The 13,035-nt window shown below is 44.3% G+C and overlaps 1 protein-coding gene across 3 annotated transcripts in view; it reads left to right on the forward strand.

The window, feature by feature from the left end:
* Positions 1-408: 408 nt before the first annotated feature.
* The window catches only part of hdac5 (histone deacetylase 5), a 51,949-nt gene continuing 39,322 nt past the window's right edge, over positions 409-13,035 (forward strand). Inside the window, exons 1-2 of one of the 3 annotated variants that reach the window (XM_047327988.1) lie at positions 409-795; positions 10,650-10,807. In XM_047327988.1, coding sequence (XP_047183944.1) covers positions 10,723-10,807 — 85 coding nt within the window. In that variant the 5' untranslated portion in view covers positions 409-795; positions 10,650-10,722. The remainder of the gene's footprint in view (positions 796-10,649; positions 10,808-13,035) is intronic. The other 2 variants (XM_047327989.1, XM_047327990.1) reach the window with 2 other exon arrangements.

A 13,035-nucleotide genomic window follows, 5' to 3' on the forward strand; every position in this document is an offset into this window, starting at 1 on the left:
CTCTGATGCTTGTGTGGAACCATCTTTACGTGCAGTCTATCAGGGAAATCAGGGGAGCCCGCACGAGAATGCAGGAAAGTGCGATGGACATTTTTGCTCAAGAAATATCATAAATTATGAATCTTGATTGCGGCCCTTTCTTTATTGTTTGTGCACTGCACGCATTGCACAACTGACTGGGAGTAGTCTCTCCCCCCCCCCCCCCCCGCCCCCCTTCTCTCTCCAGCCTTGTCGGTGTGCGGTCCTGGCTTGTTAGCCGACGGCTAGCGGCCACTTAGCTCATCTCCGAGGCGCCGCGTGCGAAAGGAAACGCGCGGAGGTGAGGTTTGATCGGGGAGGAGAGAGCGAGGAACACCGATCCGTACATCTGTCTCTCCCTCTCTCTCCCTCTCCCTCTCGCCGCCTCGTCTGTCCGCCTCCATCGGTTTCCATTGAGTCTATTTTTAGCACCAGCAGACTGGTCACGTGGCAGGAGGAGGACGTCAATAATGTTGTTGTTGGTGGGAGAGAGGGAGCGAGAGAGAGAGAGAGAGAGAGAGAGAGAGCGACTGTAAATATGGGGGAGGTGAGAGCGTTCTCCTCTTGTTCAACACAACGTTTTTCGCTGGCGATCTAGAGAAGAAGAGCGCGCGGGAGAGCTGCGCACGGGCGAAGGAGTGGGGCTCGGAGAGAGAGAGAGAGAGAGAGAGAGACCGAAACACGCCGAGCCTCGAGGAAACCGACGCCGGGAGGAAGCGACCTCTGCGCGAATAGCGCGTTCCAGCAGGACCCCGCCGACATCCTCGGTGCCGCGAGGTTCGTGAAAAGAGAGAGAGAGAGAGCGCGCGCGTGTGTGTGTGTGTGTGTGTGTGTGCGCGCGTGCCGACAGGAAGTTAGAGGTTTTTCTTCTCAGAGGGGGCGAATTTACAGTATGCGCTTGCCGAGCAATCGCCTTTTTTCCGCCTCTTCCTGCCACACAGTGAACGCAGCAGCAGCAGCGGCGGCGGCGGCGGCGAACTTTGAAGTTGCCGTGCCGCCGTAGCTAGCTGCGCGACACGAGATGACACCTGACAGGTTAACACACGCCGCTGCTGCTAAAGCAGGACAAAAAAAACCAACAAACACTGTACGAGCCTGCAGCTAACCGAGGACAGTAAGTCGACCCTATTGCACCGATGGCCAGCGGACGACCAGAAAGAAAGCCAGGGAAGAACAACATCCAACCAGATAACCTGGCAACGCCACGGCTACTACCGGTGTGGTGCCAAAAAGTGATCGTCCGCCAGAAACTGATTTCCGGCCTGATTTTGGGCAGGTAATTGTGGGCTGTGCGGCCCATGTGAAGGTATTTCAACAGGTGAACGTGCGCATGGGTTATAATCTAAGACAGCGCAGGTGAAATAATGCAGTTATAAGGACAATGGCAATCATTTCTTTCCCTTATAACGCAACTATTACCATATATCATCATGTTTACTACAGTGTAGTAATACTAGACAGACGAGCGCAAACAAACCTTAAAAACAATAGGACCGTCTTTCCTTTGAGCAAACCATGCCCGATGACCTGAATATGAACGGCAAACGCTACAAGAAACTCTATGATATAACTACGGACATAAAGTTGTGTAGATGTGGCCGTTATGAGAGTTTGATCCAGATAAAATCAGTTTCTGGCGGACGATCACTTTTTTGGCACCACACCGGCAGCGGGCACGTACCAGAAGCCATTCGCCTTGAAAGGTGGCCGTAAACAAGTGAAGCATTGTGTTGTTCTCTAACGTGTCCAGTCTGCACTGTACATATATGAATGAGGACCCTTATTGGACACTGTGTCACATTTTTTGCAAAGTCAGTGCGGACAGCAGCCTTCTCCAGATGATCCCTTTAGGGCTCAGCCTCTCACTTAATGGCATTGCTCTCTATGATGTCATGTGCTGGGGGGGGGGGGGTACACATTTTGTATGTTTGCTATCAAAGTGCATTTCAGGTGCAGCGTTGTTGTCGGGCATATGACATATAGCTGGGGCTGCACGTTTCCCGCTTAAGAATGAGGCAACAGTGGGGAAAAAGCCCAAACGACAAAACCAACTTTGATTATTGTGCCTCGTAAAATGACAGTACAACTCGTTTTTAGTGAAAGTAATGGGCCATGGGGGGAAACTTTAGAAAATTGGGTTGACACAGTCCGGTTGAGGGGTTGAAGACTGTCAAGGTTTGGGTCTGCTCCAATAGTCGGTGGACAGGCAAATATTCAGTTTAGTGCTGTTATCCGCTAGTGACTTGCGACACCTTTAGGTGGCTAAATCATGCTATACTGGGCCCGTTTAAAAAGAGACGAGCATGCTTAAAGCCGAACCTCCCCCCGTTGAGTTGCAGCCGAAAGCAAATTGTCATATCAGTAAGAAATGTTAAATAGTCCTCTGCACCTGAGAGAAAATGGTGGGGGAAAAAATACCCTGTCCTAGCTTCCTGAAGTACAAGGTGATGTCCCCAGATGTCTTGTCTTCTCTGTCAGACATTACAGAAGCCAAAGATTTTTTGGTTGTTATTACACTGGTCAAAGAAAATCCCCACATTTGAGTCGCTGGATCTCGGTAATGTTTTTTTTTTACTGTTTGCCAGAATAGCTGCAGAAAAAAACCAACTAACTGTTTGGCTCTAGCAAAGTTCATCCACCGTGACTTGTCAGCAGCTAAGAACACAGGCCTGGTCAACCAGGGCCCAGGAAAATTGGAATATGGGAAATGGGACATTCAGATTCGGGGGGGATGTCGCTGGACAGGACAAACCTTATGAAAGTTGAGTCAATTATGATTTAGTCCGGGTCAGCTGGTGTTGACAGTGATCGGATAAACTCGTAATGGTTATAATTTCAAGATCCAGTCAAAGCCGGTTGTTCTCCAAAAGATACTTTTTTAAAAGAAGTTTTAAACCGCTGGTCCATGTTAGCTTTGGTAGAAGGAACATGCGATAGTTCAGGCTTTACTCGTGGGAATTGTGGGGTTGTCTACCACTATCTATCATCAAGCAGTGTGTTGTCTGGTTTATGTACTAGTGGTTGTGAGGTTTATGCTACTTCCTGATGGTCAGAGACCGACACAGGCTTTGTGTGTGGTTTGTCTTGGTTGGTTACGGCTCGTCTTCGGGTTTGTCCCGAGACTTAAAACGTCCAGGGCACTGCTGTGGGCTACTCGTGCTGAGTCTGGTACAGTAGTGTGGCATTCGCATTGGATACTTTGCAAGATGGAGGAGCCAACAGATGACAACGTGGTTGGTGGGGATTTTATTTCAGCAGTCATTGACCGTACAGTGCCATGCCTCAATGATGCTACATTCTCTATTCATAGACAGGTGGTAGGGTATAGTTTTCGTACACACAGCAGCAGTTTGTTCGTCTGGAGGTGCAGTTTCTCACTTGCTTTCTCACACACATCAGGAACTCACCTTCTCGAAATGAATGGGCCACTTGGCAGTCATGGTCAATGTTTATTATTACCCATGACGTCCAGTTTATTAAAATGATGCATCGATTATTGATTCATTCGTAAAAGTCCCTCATCTTTGTGACATCATAAGTTTCCGTCCTGGAGGAGCAAAGCAACCAACTTGACTGCTGACATGTATTTTTCTGTTTCTGTTTTCGCACAACTCGTGGCTGCTGTAATTCCTGGGCTGTTAGCATTAACACACCACAGACCACTTCAATGACATCAGTACACAGTTATTCTGGAATATGAAGCATTAATAATTTCGTCACCTCTCTGTGCGGTAGTGTTTTGAAAGCTTTCCTCTCTCTCTTAGAAGGTAACAAAACCAGACATAATATTCACACTTATGTTTTTGCACGAGCATGTTTTTTGGGGAAGGTGACAATCGCCGATTCCCCTCATGCTGCAATGAATCGGTACAAACCAGTCTGTCGAGGTGATCTCATAGCTCTAATTGCTGTTGTAGAAATAGTTCCCAGTGTTCCCAGCTGTAATGTTCTGTGGCTGTAATCCTTAAATTCTCCTTTGTCCTTCCTTCTATGAGTGTAAATGGCCTTCCTCCTTTACTTCCTTTCCCCTTTCCTTTCAGTGTGTAGTTTACCATTTTACCATAAGTCTAAGCCATATGGAGACCACTGGCAGTCAGTAGGTTCAATCACACCAGGCAAGAACTCTGTCGGCCCAAAAATGTGAAAGCCTAAAAAAAAAATCAACCCTGTTTAGCGCATGTTCCAGTGAGAAACTGTCTGCCTGGGAATGAAAGAGCGGGGCCATCCTTGAACGGTGAACTAACCAGTTTTATACAAGCACATAAGGCCCCTCCTCCCTGACGGTGGGCCCGTGACCCCCTTGCCTGACCCCCACATTGCTGCAGCTGTTCATAGTCCGGTTGGATGGAGTGCGGTGAGGGGATTTGCAGCTCCATCGTGCACTGCAGTGTGTGTTAAAGTGCAGGAGTCTGACCTCAGAGGTCAAGGGTCGCTCCATTAGTTACATAAGTCAACGCCAATGTCCAGATTTTGTGTTGGACAATGAATCTGCATGCTCACTTCTTCCAGAGCTGATCTCCATTTTGGAGTTGTCTTTAGTCATTGGCACCTTTAATCCTCCCTCCTCTCCACAAGGGTGGTGAAGCGAACCCTTTAAAATGTGACTACATGTTTTCAAGTGGGTATCATCCAATATCACAGCATTTAAACAGTTATTTTGTTGGGAGCACAGCATAGGGATGTGTATGTTACTCAGGCTGACAATGGCTATGCATTGTCTTATGGCTAAATAACTGATTAGGCAGATTTTTTCTCCCTGTGTATGGCAGCGGGTTACTTTATGGTCAGGAAGAATGAGTACAGTGATATGGATAACTCTTCAAACGTATAAAATGCTACTAGAATATAGTACCTGTCCTCAAATGTTCCTCCATAAAATGAGTCACTTCAGGTAGCAGCAGCGAGGTTAACTATAAAACTAGGGATGCAAATAATATTAATCTTATTGATTGATCCTTTGTCCTTTAAAAGATAATAAATAAATAATTCCAAAACTCAACATATAGTTAATCTGAGGACCCAGATGTTGGCTGTTCGTGACCTCTTGGAATGAAGCAACATTTACTTCCAAACCCTCAGGTCCCAAATTTCTACAAGTTTAACAAAAGTCTGCTTTTTGACATCAAATAAAATAAAAATAAATAATCCCTCGTACTGATGAACCTAAAGAATGATCACTGTCATTGTTCACAGGGCACTGGCAAAGGTCTGATGCAGCTATAGAGGCAAAAGAGTTGCCAGAGAAAAAACGGATTTATTCATCAGGTGAACAGCAACATGACTCCAAATGAACAATGATGTTGCCCTATAAGTAATATAATATATTATAAGACGTTAAAAAAAAAAAATTTGATGTACTAAGAAATATGCTCTTTCTAGCTTTTTTCTTTTCACAGTCTATTATCGAGTGAGTCCTCAGATTTATCTTTCAACCTCCGCGGGTGCCCCGCCCCTCAGGCTGGGAACCTCTGCCCTGTGTTGACACCCGGAGCCCTTCATGGGACGCTAAGCAGAATTTGTTTTTTTTAGAATGCAATTATTGTAAACGAGTAAACCGTTTGAACTGCCTTTGGTTTGGGAAAAAAGTGTAAAATGACGATCATCTTTTTAAAAAGAAATCAAGCTTTCTTATGGGACATTTCAAGTGCTCTTGGGGGGGCCCTGGTGGCCACAGGGGCCCTAACCAGCAGCCGCTTAGTTCCCTCATGCGTGGGGCTGGCCCTGTTGAAACCTGTCATTTGCTCTCCTGATGGACAAGGGAACCTGATGAAGCCAAACACACACGGCTCCCTCCCATTCCAAAGAAAAAGGTTTTAATGCTTTTAATGTGTCAAATGTCACTTGATTATGACGCTGGTCATGCCCGACCTTTTCACATAATGAGAATCAATCTGCTGTCATTTTAAGACATGGAGAAGCAGTAAAGTTTCACATTGGAGACTCTGAGTCTGGGACAAGATATATTTTCTGTCCCTTGACTTTCTGCCAATGGATCGACTCACCGCTGCTGCTCTCCATACAACAGTCATCTTTAATATGCGGTCCTAATGTCACATGTTTAAAGACAGCTACTGTGTGTGTGTGTGTGTGTATGCGCATGTATGTGCTGGAATATGTGTGTTTCCCTCCCCTTGAATCTGCTGTACAAGGAAGAGAGACAGAGGACAGAGGACAGAGGAGAGAGCTGTTAAACAGTCATGGTTGTGTCTCACACTTGCTGTTTGTTTAGGGAAGAGGTGCTCAGGTGAACTGTTACCACGGTAGCCAGCTCCCTGGTTGCCAGGCAGCACTTCCTGCTCCTCTCCAGAATGGGAGGGCCCAGGTATTTTAGGAAATGATGATGTGAAGAGGAGGAGGAGGAGGCGGCAAAGAGAGAGAAAGAGACATTTTTATTTCCTTGATGCTCTGGCAACAAGACACATGACTAAGGTGGAAGCTTGTTTTGTTCTCTTTCTTTCTTTCTTTCTTTCTTTCTTTGACAGTTTTTTGTGCCTGTCATTAGACTAATGTAATAGCTGGCCAGCTGGATTGTCTGTCACTGCTAGTTTGCTCTATAATCGCGTGCACGCACGCACGCACGCACACACACCAGCTGCTGTAGTAATACAGACTTCCTCTTACTTCTTTGGAGAGTTGGTGAACTTGGAGAGGAGCCATTGGTTATTGTCCACTTTAGCCAAAGCCATAAATAGACCTATAGAACCCAGGCTTATTACTGTTTTAAATGTCTCTGTTGTTTTTATTGTCATTATGTTTTCGGCTTGTTCATCCGTCCGGGATTCCTGACATATTCTTGCGGAGCATTAAGGTTAACATTATATTAATGAACCCACTATCTAGAAGACGAGAACATCAGATGTGACTGTCAGCATTATAAAATGAACGCACCGTCCTCCTCGCCGTCCAAGGAGGTGCCAGTCATGTTGATGCACATTAAAATGTGAGAGTTCCACAGGGTAGTTGTCAGATTACTGTCCAGTGTAGTCCGCTGTCTGAGGCGAGACTGAATAAAGTGTGACATTACTGAGGAAGTGGGTGTGACAATATTTGTGTGTAATAGGTGTAGCAGCCCCTCGCCAAACTCTACCCGGGGTTAAACTGGGCTAGCCTGTTTTTTACCCCTCTAGTCCAGATTATACCCCCCTTTTTTTTAATAAATCTGTATGTCAATGTCAACAGTTTTTTTTAACCATCATAATTTATATATTTTGGGCTAGACCATTCTATTTCTCTCCTGTCCAGATTACACATCTGTGTGTTTTTCATAAATAAGGTAACTTGGGGAATAAAATACTGGATGTAGTATTGAGTAATATAATAAAAAAATTAGAAATTGGAGAAACATTAGGAAATACTGATCACAAAGTCATCAGATCAGAGGGTAAGGGGGTTAATTTGATCCAAAATAGTTAAGCCAGACCACTGAGTTCAAAACAGAACTGTCATGTGGGTGGGTTCTGAGTGTGTGGGGGGTATAACCTGGCCTAGGGGGGTATGAAATAGCCTAGCCTGTTTTGTACCCTGGGTATATTCTTGGTTAGTCCAGTTTATTCCCCCAGGGTATAGCTATAAAAATGTATAATCTATATAATACTTTGGGCTGCTACACCTGTACACGTGTCCCAGGCAGCCGAGCAAGTGTTCCCAGCAGCTGCAATTTCAACACTCATCACACAGACAAGGTTTGTGTATTATTTTATACAACCAGAGTCTACAGTCGACACTGTTCAGCATCGTTTGCTATGTTAAATACTTTGGATTTTTTTTCAATAGACGTGAGAGGAAGCGCCAGATATCATTTTGCACTAATGCTCAGTTGATCGTATACATGAGAGGGACACCGTATTAGGAACACGACTACAGTTTTAAGACACAGCAAACACATTTGTATTTGAATACTTACAGTATTGTGCTGCCGATCTACTGGATTGCAGTAGATTAAACAGTTGTTAATCTGTAGAGTTTGTAGACCGGTTTACTGTGCAAGAAAACCACAAATTGATTTACTTTAGCATGCATCTATAGTAGACACTACACTGAACATGTCAATTACTTGTTTTTTTCCCCCTCACATGTACTGTACAGTCAACCAGTTAACTACAGGGGAACATGTATATTAGAATACAGTATATGTTGACCAGTGCACACTAACTTAAAAACACAAATTTACTGTAGCTGTAAGTGGCAGGTTAGTGTTAATCACACACATCTGTAAACATGCACCGGTGTACTGGACTTGTCACGCAGTACTTTAAGTATCAACCAGGAGTTACTGATTCAACTGCACTTACACGCCATCAAGTAGTGGGTTGAGGTGACATGATGCTGCTGCTGCTGCTGCTGCTGCTGAGGATGATGATGATGATGATGATGATGTGTTTGTGTCAAAACGAGGGCAATCAGAGCTAGAGCCTTAATTCACAATACGACTAAGTGGCCTGAGCAGTCACGCACGCACACACACGCACACGCACACACGTGTTATTCAGGATGTCGGCGTGTGTGTCGCCTCTCTGTGTATCCTGTTCCCCTCCCTATTGACAATATTTGAGTGCACATCACACACACACACACACACACACACACACACACTTTGTCGACGCAAGGCCAGCAGGTGGCGCCAGATGACCAGGCAGCCACATTATGCAACAGGGTGCAGCTTGTTTCCTTAAATGTAACGTCCATCCCTGCTGCGCCGGGACACGACATGTAGACCATAAAACCATTCAGAAATAGAACATTGATAGGATATGATCAAATCAGAAAAGACAGAGGTATCCAGAGATGAAATTCACATGGTGCGAAGCAGGAACGTGAAATATCAGGATGACAGAAAGCAACGTTAAGAGGCTGAATACAAACATGTCAATCTTGTCGTGTGGGGGATAACAACCAATCAGCTACTGTACATCATCTTCAGTTTTGCAGTGCAGCTCAAAATGTAGATTAGTATATGAGTCATTTTTTGGACAACTGATTATCAGCACGCGCTTCTGAAACTCTGCTCATTCCAAATGGACTGATGGAGAAAAATGACTTCTTCCCTTAAAGCGTTAAAAGCACTCACTGTGTGGGCAGAGTATAGCCCCCGTCAGCTGTGTAAGATTTACTATTGAATAGTTGTTAAGTTGTTGGAGCTGGTTGAGGTGATACAGAGCAACTGCTAAACACTGTGGAGTAAGAAAGTACAACATTTGTCTATGAAATGTCGTTGGATATTCAGGTAGACAAGTACATCTCTGTCTCCACCGAGCAATTTGAACGGACTGAGAATCCAGCGCAATGTGACAAAGCAGTCATCTGGCACATTTGCGTGCACACATTTTCAACTTAGAACGACGCTTGTTTGGACACAATCAAGTCCAAAGCGGAACCTGAAAACTCGAAGGAGCTGAATGAGAAACGTTTGGGAAAACATAAAGGCACCGAATCAAGTAGCGTCTAACTCCAAATACTATTCATATGTACATATATATTTTTCATAGCAAAATATATGAATATAAAATAAAAAGTAATACTTTAATAATGACAAGAATAACAATAACAATAATTATTACATGAGTAAAATCAGACTGTTGGAGAAGCTGTGGCAAGAACAATTCTTCCCAGACGAATTCTGAATCATCTTCACAGGCATCTCCTCTCGGTACGCTATTGTCTGATGACATTTTCGTGTCGCTCAACAGACGTCACGTGATTCGTTGCTATCCAATTGAGTCCAGAGGCGTTTTGCTCCGCGGCCTCTTGGAAATCAAAAATGAACCGAGAGGGTTCCAGACTAATACACACTTGAGTATTTGAGGCCCTACTGAATACCGCTGAGGCTCTGCAGCTAGAGTTTGAGTGTGGGAATCAGCTAACAGCTGTCAGAGGAGCAGACCGATGGCATTGGACGCGAAATGTGTCACATTGTTATGCGTCTAATTCCCCAGAAAATTGCGAACAGACGTGCAGACACTCTTTTGCGTGATCCCGCGCGGCCGATGAATAAACACAGATTAAAATTTGTATTGACACACTTTGTCAGGGGTGCAGCTCTGCCTTCTAATGTGAGCTTTTACATTAATGGAACAATACATGGCATTTATATCCAGGGTCTGGTACAGTTTGGGGAAAGGGAGACTTTCACAATTCTCAATTCTAACAATTGCTGATGTTACGCGTAATATGTACGGGTAATATAAAAACAAAGACAAATGTAAATGGAGAAAAGCATGTCGCATACAAACTGATTGGATTTTCATCAAGCTGTTTTATTTCTAAATAGTGCAAATGCTTGTATATGAGCTTCTAAGTTACATAGTAGAAACCCGTTGTCTACCCATATGCTGCGAGTGGATCCTTTATTGTTTGTAAACAGGAAACTAATGTATGAAATAGAGTTGCAACAGTTAATCGATTAGTAATCTACTAAACGAATAGCCAACTATTTTGATAATCGATTAGACGTGCTACACCTGTCTCTGTGTGACTTTTAATGTAGTTATTACAATTTTGTTTTTGTTTTTCTGTGGTCTTCATTTTTCTTTTTCGAGGCACCCTGCAACTGCTCTTTTGTAGAAAAGTTTGATCGTTTCTGCGATACAAAAGGCGAAGAGTAAGCGCTGAATTTTCTCTCTTTTTTTTTTCAGAACAGCCAACATTGAGGAAAGCGCCTGACTCGCCCACCCTCCGACACATGGCCGACGCAGAGGACCCACTCTAATGCAAACGCACGCGCACTCGCTCGGTGGACGGATCGGCGAGAGGAGTCCGGATTTGACCCTGATGAGTTCGTCGCACAGCTCAGGTGAGTCTGTGGTGGTTCAGCTGGAGTGAGACGCGCGCTATCAGGGTTTATACTGGTTTTACAGACACAGACTATGTGACTGGTTGCGGACATTAGCAGTGGTGGTAGGAGGTCCTCACACACTTGGAGCTGTTGGCAGAGTTTTGGTTGGTGGCTGTAACTACTACTTCTTTTACATGACGCCTGTTTTCACTGTGTTGAAATGTCAAGCTCCTAATTTAATCCAGAAGCAACGCAACCCTAAGACATTGACCTCAGCTGCATTGCAATGTTGTGTGGTTCGTTGTTGCTCAGTCGCTTATAGGAGAGCGGAGCAGCAGCCATCACTTTACCGATCGGGGGTAAACCGGTGTGAGGTGGAGTGAAATGCCTGAAGCTTTGTGGGAGCCCTCTCCAGCTGAATACGAGAATCGTCCATATCAGTGTGTGTGTATATGTGTGTGTGTGTGTGTGTGTGTGCGTGTGCACATTGTGGTTTCTAATGGTTGTGTGTAGAGCCCAACGATTTATTGGTCGGCCAATGAAAATCTCCGGAATATTCGCGCCAAAATTTGAATGGGTTCTTTTCGCGGCCCGTGTTCCATCCTTCCATCCTGCTGACAATCAAGACACCTTTGAGGACCCCTCGGGTACCTTTTTTGACAACTTTGTCTCAGGCTGAGCGCCTGCTCGACTGATTGCCCGATCTGGTCGTCATGGATACAGATATGGCATAGATATAGCACATGATAAACACACATACACACACACACAGACACAGACAGCAGTGTGACTCCAGGGTTTGATGCGCCGCAAATAGAAACGCAGAGATGAGTCATCCACTGAGCTACTGCAGTACGCGCACACACACTCGCACACACACACACCTTTGGCACATGTGTTTAGTATGTGTGGCCGTGGAGAACTCCACAGGTTTCCTGGCCAGTTTTCAGTATTTACATTTCTTCTTCTTCTATCTATTTCGTCTTTGTGCTCGTGTCTCATACTGAGGGCAGCACTAAATCTGCTCGAGGACACACAGAGCTGGTTACACATGAAGTGAGGATGATGAGTGCAATGGAGGTGGCGATGAAGAGGAGGTGGGATGAATGCGACGATAAAATGAAATATCATCGCTCCCGGAAAAAGGAGAGCCCTCTGCGCAGCGGGAACAATCAGAGATGAAAAGCTGACCATTATGGTCCCGTCAAAATCATCTACATTATTAAAGGAATTGTCCTGAGCTGATCTAATGGAGCCGTTCATGACATTTTAATATATTACCATCATCTGCATGAAGCCTCATACACTGTGGGATCGCCTGCAGAAACATCCCCCCCCCGTACACACCGTTAAAACACTGGAACCTATTCCTTAAAAGTGCAGCTACACTCAGGACCGAGCTGCTGCACGAAATAAACAAAACCTATAAATAGCCAGTGGTTTTAATTAATAATATGCGCGCTGACAGCAAAGTGAGCGGTGCAGCTTTTGGTTAAAAAAAGTGACCTTTCCATAATTCTCCTTGACATTTCCCTGCTGCTATTAACCCTCTAAAATGCTGCTGTTAGATTTTCTTTTTGCTAAAGAAAGATGAATTCATTTGTTTTCATCTCCGCTGTGTGAATATGAGGACGTCAAGATGAACAACAAACAGCACTCCTCCCCCCCCCCAACTTAAGAAATAATTTGTGTGTAAATAAATTATATAATTAAAAAAACGTGTATATCGTTGATAGATTCCAACCACTCGTTTGAAATTATTCACACAAACACATTAGCCAACTTTGTGAAGGCTTTGTTCATGCTCCCCTCCCCCTATATATCCTGCTTGGTGGTCTGAACCGTTGCTTATACACAAGCTTACTTAGGGCACATAGTCCCCTTTTCGTTGATTGACTATAAAATACCATTAATACCAATATGAAATACTATTAAAACAAAACAAACAACAAAAAAACAAAAAACAAATTGACAGACTCATTAGACTTGAGACTGTTCTTCCTTCAGGCTAACACACTAAAAAAAGTTGTGCACGGGCTTTCAAGTTAAACCTCAGATTCTGATTTAAACAATTTTACAAGAGAGGGGAGGGGGTCTTTAATTTGGTTGTTGTCACACATTACTGTGATGCCGTCATGTGACTGACGAGCGTATTATTTCCCAGCTTGGGATGAATAATGTATCTATCTATCTATCTATCTATCTATCTATCTATCTATCTATCTATCTATCTATCTATCTATCTA

This window comes from Scophthalmus maximus, chromosome 17 (genome assembly GCF_022379125.1).
Source record: "Scophthalmus maximus strain ysfricsl-2021 chromosome 17, ASM2237912v1, whole genome shotgun sequence".
Lineage (NCBI taxonomy): Eukaryota > Metazoa > Chordata > Actinopteri > Pleuronectiformes > Scophthalmidae > Scophthalmus > Scophthalmus maximus.